Raw genomic sequence first — 7,674 nt, 5'->3', positions numbered from 1 at the left:
TTAGTGTCCTGCGCCATATTAAACAGTTTAAAAAAATATAATAAGGTATTTGAATGGTTTTCGGTATGGTTAAAATATCAGAATTTTGTGAATTTAATATATTTCTATAAATTCCTTATTTCGTTGGCTCACTAAGATCAATCAAAACCAAAATCGATTGAGTACTACGTACCATTATACCTACTGATTGTTACAAAAATAAATACACCAATTATAACTAATATTTAAGTTTTTTTTGCCCTTCGAACATTTTTTTCCAATCATCTAGCATTCTAGCCCCCCCCCCTGCATTTGAAAAAGCCTGTGTACGTCCCCTGGTGTGTATATTGTATATTTGTAATAATTATAATTACATGTGAACACTTGGACCTAGTTTAAAGTATATTATGTACGATATGGTATATCGCGTTTGTATTATACAAACCGAAAAACCATGAGATTTACAATCCTCATCAATAAGACTTGAGCTTGTATTTCATAGGTCTACTCCTAAAATACTAAACTACCTTCCCTTTATGTTTCATTTTCTTTTTTATTAAATTATTTAGCATTTAGGTTACCTACGTAAATACATACATTTAATATAAGCAATTTCAGAAATATGGCAGTAGGAAGTAAGTATTAAAGTAGGTACATCAGGTTAGGTATATTCAACAGCCAACAATACATTTTACTTGAAAATCGATTTATCAGACGAATATTAATATTAATTACTAATCAACAAATATATCTCAAATACAGAAGTATATAACTTTTCTATTATCTTTAAATTTTAATCTAACTTTTGGGCGTCGAAAAAATAACTACTAATAATTAATTAAGTAAATAAATAATATAATTTATTAATATTTATATTAATATAGTGCTCATTATATTATTCTACGTGTTGCGTTTATTTATTTTTAATTTAGGCATTTTTTTAACTTCTTTAATTACTGTGGAAGTAAAGACAACTTTTCCACTTTGAGATGGGGGATCTGAAAATACATGTGACTGTGCACACACATCTCCGTCATCGACACGAGGATACGGGAGCTAAAATTGTTCAAAAAATAGGTCGTGTTAAAAAAATTAATTATATTATACCCATAGTCTTCCAAATTTCACGTCACGTGACAAAAATGGGGGAGATTATATATTGGTTCTTACCTCTTACGCGATCTACCCCATTTTTATCACACATAATTTGGAAGAATCCGTGTATATAAATATATTATTTATTATTTATCATAACACTTATGAATCAATAACTAATTTTACTTTAAATAATCGGAATATGGCATTAATGTTGCAACGGCTTATAAATTGTATTTCTTTTTCATCTAATGTTCTTTGAGACACAACTTTTAATACATTTGCCCATAACTCGTCCACAACACCGTAAATAAAATTGTAGTCATCGTCATTGAAGTTAAATCTATATTATAAAATATAAACAACAGATTTTAGTAAAGATAATGGTGTAAAAGCCTGTCACCTCATAAGTTACACCATATAAGACAATAGATAGGTATATATTATGGTACAGCCGTACAGCTATATGTAATTAGCGTATTAGTGGGTAGGTGGGTGGGTCCAGTCATGTGTCACTGTGTTAGGTCATTGAGTGCTGAGGGTGAAAATTATAGAGTAATTTAGTTGTAACCATCGACTGCATTACGCCTTTACGTTAATACGGTACATCGTACATATTACCTAAAACATAGACAAAACAAACTATCACACTATCGCTAATATAATAATAAATACCGCATTCAATCACGCATCACAGTCACGCGAGTAATGTTTAATAATATAATTTCAGTGTAATATTCAATAATATATATTTTTTTAATAATGTTTCGTAATTTTGCGTTTCAATTTAAATAGACTGGATAAGTCCATAGGCGGCAAACAGATGATGATGGCGCGATTCTCTTTGGCGTGAATGAACTTGACTAAATAATTTAAAATTGTAAGCCTAAAGGGCTAAAGCCAAGCATAGACGCATAGTGCCATAGTGCATACCATACGATTCAAGACTGAGAAGTGTGAATGAAGTCTGTAGTCTGTAAGTATAGACAATTAAAATGTTAGACCGCTAAACGTCAGCATTCAGCGGTCAGCAAGTTGTTATCAAACTTATTCAAACGTCTACAATCCAAATGAACAAAATATGTATATTATATTTTATTATTCTGTAAATTGCAATGTTGCGCCGAAGAAAAAAAACCACAGTTTACTGGGTTACCCTGCAATAATCTGTGTACATTTGTATAGTTTAACTTTGAGTTATATAGCTCAATTTCAAAATATGTATTATCTTCTTATCTGTGAATTCGTTGTAACCCGCCGAAGGAACCACACAAAAAACAATTTTATTTTTAGAACTAGACGGTGCTCGAGCTTGACTATTGAGGTTGAGAAGATCATTAAAAAATTGGATATTGTAATTTTACAAAACAATAGTACATGAAACATCTAAGCCACATATTTTAGTTTCAATAAAAGTTCTGCTAGCGCAATACATAATCAACCAAATAAATAGTTGTGAAGAGTGTAATAAATATTTTTAGCTTCAGCGTTCAAGGATGTAATTTAATGGTACTCACAGGTTCTAGCAGGTTAAAGCCAGGGCTCGTAAGTTCATGAATTTGCGTATCAATCGTGCTAAGTCGTATTTAATGGTAGGTGACATAGAAATTCATTTAAAGGTAGCGTGTTTGAGTATTTGAAGTTTTATTTTGCATATTTATAAGTTTTTTGTCTATTTTGATTTTGGAATATTTATACGTTTTTCTATTTTATCTTGATCATACTTAAAGTATTTTTACATTAATTTGATGAAAATGCAATAATTTATACTTTTGCACTGTATAAAATATAAAGGAATTTTTGCAATGTAAAATTATTAAAAATAAAACGTTTATAGCCTGTAGCCCGCGTTAATAAATTAGTGGAAAACATGTCATATGAAATAGTCTTATCTTCTTGATACTTTTACAGTGGTTTATTCTCGACTATTTCAGTTGTTATTGCGACGTGTGTGCGAGAACATTCGTTCAGTTTAACGATTTTTGAACTTTTTGAGGCATATTTTGCCAGTTTTTTGTGCACAAGTTGACAAGTGTAGTGTATACATGTATTATTTTTTAGGGTATGGACTCACGAACCCTGGTTATAAAGCCTATAGGTTGTATTTTTACACAAACGTCTGTTAAATTGTGCAGGTATACGCTATACAACCGTTATAAATATTAAATTATAGCTATACTAATAATTAGACATTAGTGAACACTAAATACCGTTGGTAGTTCAGGTAGTTGCATTTCCTCAATTTTGTTTTCGAAATGCGATATTTCATCATTAATAAATTTTAAATTTAAAAACCCGCCTAACAACAGATGACGTATCTTACAATTTTCAATCTGAACATAGTAAAATATTAACGTAACTTCTTTGGGATTTTTGGTGATAACGCATTTAGGTCATATCTTTTACATTAAATTTTGTATACATTAAAATCGTTTGAAGCAATTTCAATTTTTAACGGATCAATATTCAATAGTGAAGACGTGAAGTTATTGATTTATTATTTAATACCTATTAATAATAAATAATAATTTATATATATAGATTTTATAGGTAGAATGTAGATTATAACTTTTCGGAGTTTACAATATATTTAAGACTTCATTGTTATTGTATGATAGATCTTTAATCATTGAATTTAAACAAGAAGAAAAATCATCGCCTGCAATGTCTTCAATCAGAGATTTTTTCCCTATCGAATATAGTAAATTTCAGTATTTTAATAAAGTTTAGCATTATAATACTTCAATACCATTAGTGATTAAAGTTGATTTATTTCATGTTATTTAAAATAGGAGCCGGTGGAGCCAAACCCAAGAAGAATTTTATTCAAGAGAATAAGAGATATGTGACTAAATTAGCAAAATACACTCAATCATTAAAAGAAAATGTAAAACCGTCAAACAAATTACCATGCACCAATATTCAGGTACACTATCAATTTATTAGTAGGTGTAAAAAACATATTAAATTAATGGTGATGAATTTAATACTTAATTGCGACAAGGTAGATTTTGATTTATAAATATGAAACCTTGCTCACAAAGAATGAAAAAACTACCATGGGGAATAATTGAGATTGCATATAAAATAATTTTTACAAGGCTCGGACTTATGGTAGGTTTTTAATAAAGAGTGCAAAAGAGTAACAATTTAAAATTCGGTTAAAAAATTATTAATATGCAATATAGTTCATTATTTTGTGCATATTTCAATTCTATAATTTCTATAGGTAATATATAGGTATTAGGCACAGAATGAGGCCATATTTTAAAACATATTTATGTGTAACTCTTCCAATTATATCCTAATCAATAATATATTTTAAATATGATGATACCTAACCCACATTTTTTTACGCAGGTATCAAGTAATTCTTCAAAAAAAAAAGAAACTATAAAAATTTGGCCATCAATTTGTACAAATATTGTTTATTTCTGAATTAATATATGCATTTTGCTATATATTTTAATAAACCTATTTATTTTTCTTTAATTTTCAATAAATTAAAATTAAAATTGTTTTAGTTAATTATTTCATATTGTGCAGTTAAAATAATTTAATTTTTTTTAATATTAATGATGTTTCATATTATCTCAATTAATAATTTATTTTTAAATACATAAATGTTTAATAATTTACCTGTTTATATCATTAATTGAAGACATTGTTGTTCTATCATTCGACTTCAAATAAGTTGTAATAATGCACTCTTCAATGTGTATCTTTTTTTGTTTATTTGTGTATCATGGCAACAATAAAATCAGTCTTTTTATATTTTACAAAACACACTTTTAATGTCTTGAATCTTGATGATGACATATCAATAATGTTATAAACCATGACAACCTGTATTCAGCGATAGTTAAATATGATTTATAGTTGAATATTAATAATAATAACAAATAACAATAGATATGATATGCATAATACCAAAAAAATCATTCTATTAAAAACTACTTTACGAGCCCTCAAATTTGTTTCATCCTGGATATAATATTATTTAATGGTTTTTCAGGTCATAAATGCATGCTTATTTTGAAGTTTTATAGAATATATTGCCCTCTACCAACCATTAAATTAACTTACTTATATTTTACACAAGTTACTGCCTCTAGCTATATGTTAAAAGACACATTATCCCGATGCCATCGTCTGTCACTGAATACATACTATACAAAAAAAAAAATGTCAGCATATCATAGATACATTTTATCCCGAATATTGGTTTGACACTAATACATTTTAAAGGAACTGAAATAAATATGCTTATTAGTTTGGGATGGAAAGAAAATACTAAGAAATCTATAAGTATGGTCAACTTAATTTAACTAGTTTAAAAAGAAAAATATTTTTATATATTTGTTATAAATATTCCGTCTATAAATTACAGGGTATAATTAATTAATTGCACCTTGAGAATTTTTGTAACTACTTTTTGCTTAGTATATAAGAATGAGAATCAATGTTATATATGGTAATATGGTGAATATCTATGTTTTAAGTTTGACATTTTTCTATGTGCCACTTAATTTAATCCATTCTATTTGAGTTAATTTAAAATATTTAAGGTATAATTTTTGCTTCAATGTGTATTATGAATATATTATTATTAATTTTATATCTACAAATATTTGCAGAATTTTAAATTGAGACAAGGGCCAAATAAAGAAACCATCCAAGAAAACTCAAAAAGAAAAATCAAATCTATAGACTTGGATCAAATTGATGCTAGTATCAAATCAATTCGTTCTGCAATAGCTCAAACTAAGATTACTCAAAAAAAATTAGGAATCAAAAATGTCGAAAAATTATCTTTTAAAGATCAAGGTATTTAAGTTACAACATTTAATCCTGTGGCTTGGCCCAAGAATTGCTAATATTATGTTTTGATAATGTTCATAAATAAATAAAAAAAAAACAAATTGGCCAATTCTTAAAACTGAAACACAATTTTAAAATAAAAATATTGTTACTTAATTAAATTTGTGTTTATTCTATTGTGGCACTCGCCTTGTTTTTTACTGTAAATGTGTAAGTTTTATTTAGACATTGGCCATAAACTAAAACTTTAAATAAACTATTTTTAATAACTAAACAACTTAACATTTTATTTATACCTTATAATAATATTCAATTGTTATAAGTCTCGATGTTAATAACTTATATTATTTATAAGCTCCTAATTGTTTATGAAATGGCCAATGTCAAATCTAATTTGGTATCAAGTTTTAATGACATTGGTTAATTAATCTCAAATTCGTCCAAATGTGACATCGGTCTTGCACCAAGCCACACAACTATATCATTAGTTGTTAAATGTGATAACTTATTATACAATAAACAACTGGATTAACAAAAACTGCATATTTCGATTCATTTTTTACTGCAGAGTATAAAATATTAAATCAATATTTTTACTTATTAGGCTTAATCTATATATTTTTAAACTTTTATTTTACATAAATGCGATGTAATCATAGTTAACTATTTTAAGTATTATTATTAACACGCCAATTATTATTACTCAACAAATTCACAAAGATATTAATGTTGTAACGAAAATGTTTTATTATAGCTACACAAACAGTAAATCCATATGATGATGAAGATAAATTAAGAGTTAATATCATCAGATGTCCTATATCAGAGACTTTTATGCCTAAACCCTTTCCAACAAAACACATGAACACTATTTCTGTGCAAACTGAAAGTTCTGAAACGGAGTATTCTAATTTGATGTCTAGAAAAAATGTTAGTTCTGTACATCAACAAGATGACAATAAAACCAAAAGGAAACAACAACATTTAGGTGGATTTAAAGAAAACATAATTGGTCATCATCAACCTGGGGAAATACCAAAGTACAATTAATCCCAAAATATTTTTAATAATTTCTGTAACACATTTTTATTCCTTATAGATATCTGAAAGATCGTAAAGCACTTAAAGAAAAAAATGAGAAAGAAATACAAAAGAAATTGACAATTAGGCGTGAATTGGGTCTTGATGATCCAGCATGTCCTCCAGGTCATGTATTATTACCAAAAACTGAGCGTCTGGAACATCTAGCTAAAATAAAAAAAGGTAACAGTTAATCATTTTAGATGATCAAATCTTAACATAATAATTTACTGTACATCTTATTGATATAGATTATGACCTATTGATATTGCAATTGAATATGTTGCCCGTCGGTTCAGATTCATATAAGATGAAAGAGAAACGTAAACAAATTGAAAAAGAATTGGATCAAGTACAACTAGGTGTTAAACTATTTTCTAAAGAGAAATTATACGTTAAAACCAATCAGAAAATAGCTGTTTCTTCCAAATAATTAATACAATATTATCAAATAAATGAAGCTGATAACTGTGGTGTGTTAAAGTATTTATACAAATATTAATTGTAAGTTAACCAGTTAAATTATTTTTAAGGAATATTTATTTTATCAATTCTGCTGTGATTTATTTTAATTTGACAATATTATACAATTATTAGATTAGAATAAGAATTTTGAATTAATTGTTTATGATGTTATAACTTGATTATTATATTATCTGATTTCTGTGACTTTAATAATCAATAAAATATTGTTATTTT

The 7,674-nt window shown here is 27.0% G+C and overlaps 2 protein-coding genes across 2 annotated transcripts; one reads left to right on the top strand and one right to left on the bottom strand.

The window, feature by feature from the left end:
• On the bottom strand, positions 1-1,494 carry LOC111026262. Its single transcript, XM_022304344.1, has 4 exons — positions 1,490-1,494; positions 1,261-1,417; positions 885-1,035; positions 1-8 (listed from the first exon to the last, which is right to left on the bottom strand). The coding sequence occupies exons 1-4, from the start codon at positions 1,492-1,494 to the stop codon at positions 1-3; spliced, it is 321 nt and encodes a 106-aa protein (XP_022160036.1).
• A 2,035-nt stretch (positions 1,495-3,529) lies between these two features.
• LOC111032609 lies at positions 3,530-7,674 on the top strand. The gene is made up of 6 exons (XM_022313036.1): positions 3,530-3,775; positions 3,867-4,000; positions 5,712-5,901; positions 6,650-6,935; positions 6,995-7,158; positions 7,227-7,674. The coding sequence occupies exons 1-6, from the start codon at positions 3,739-3,741 to the stop codon at positions 7,406-7,408; spliced, it is 993 nt and encodes a 330-aa protein (XP_022168728.1). The 5' UTR covers positions 3,530-3,738; the 3' UTR covers positions 7,409-7,674.

Source organism: Myzus persicae, unplaced genomic scaffold (genome assembly GCF_001856785.1).
Source record: "Myzus persicae strain clone G006 unplaced genomic scaffold, MPER_G0061.0, whole genome shotgun sequence".
Classification (NCBI taxonomy): Eukaryota; Metazoa; Arthropoda; class Insecta; order Hemiptera; family Aphididae; genus Myzus; species Myzus persicae.
The sequence above is the reverse complement of the archived record's forward strand: the minus strand, read 5'-3'. Positions and strand labels throughout refer to the sequence as shown.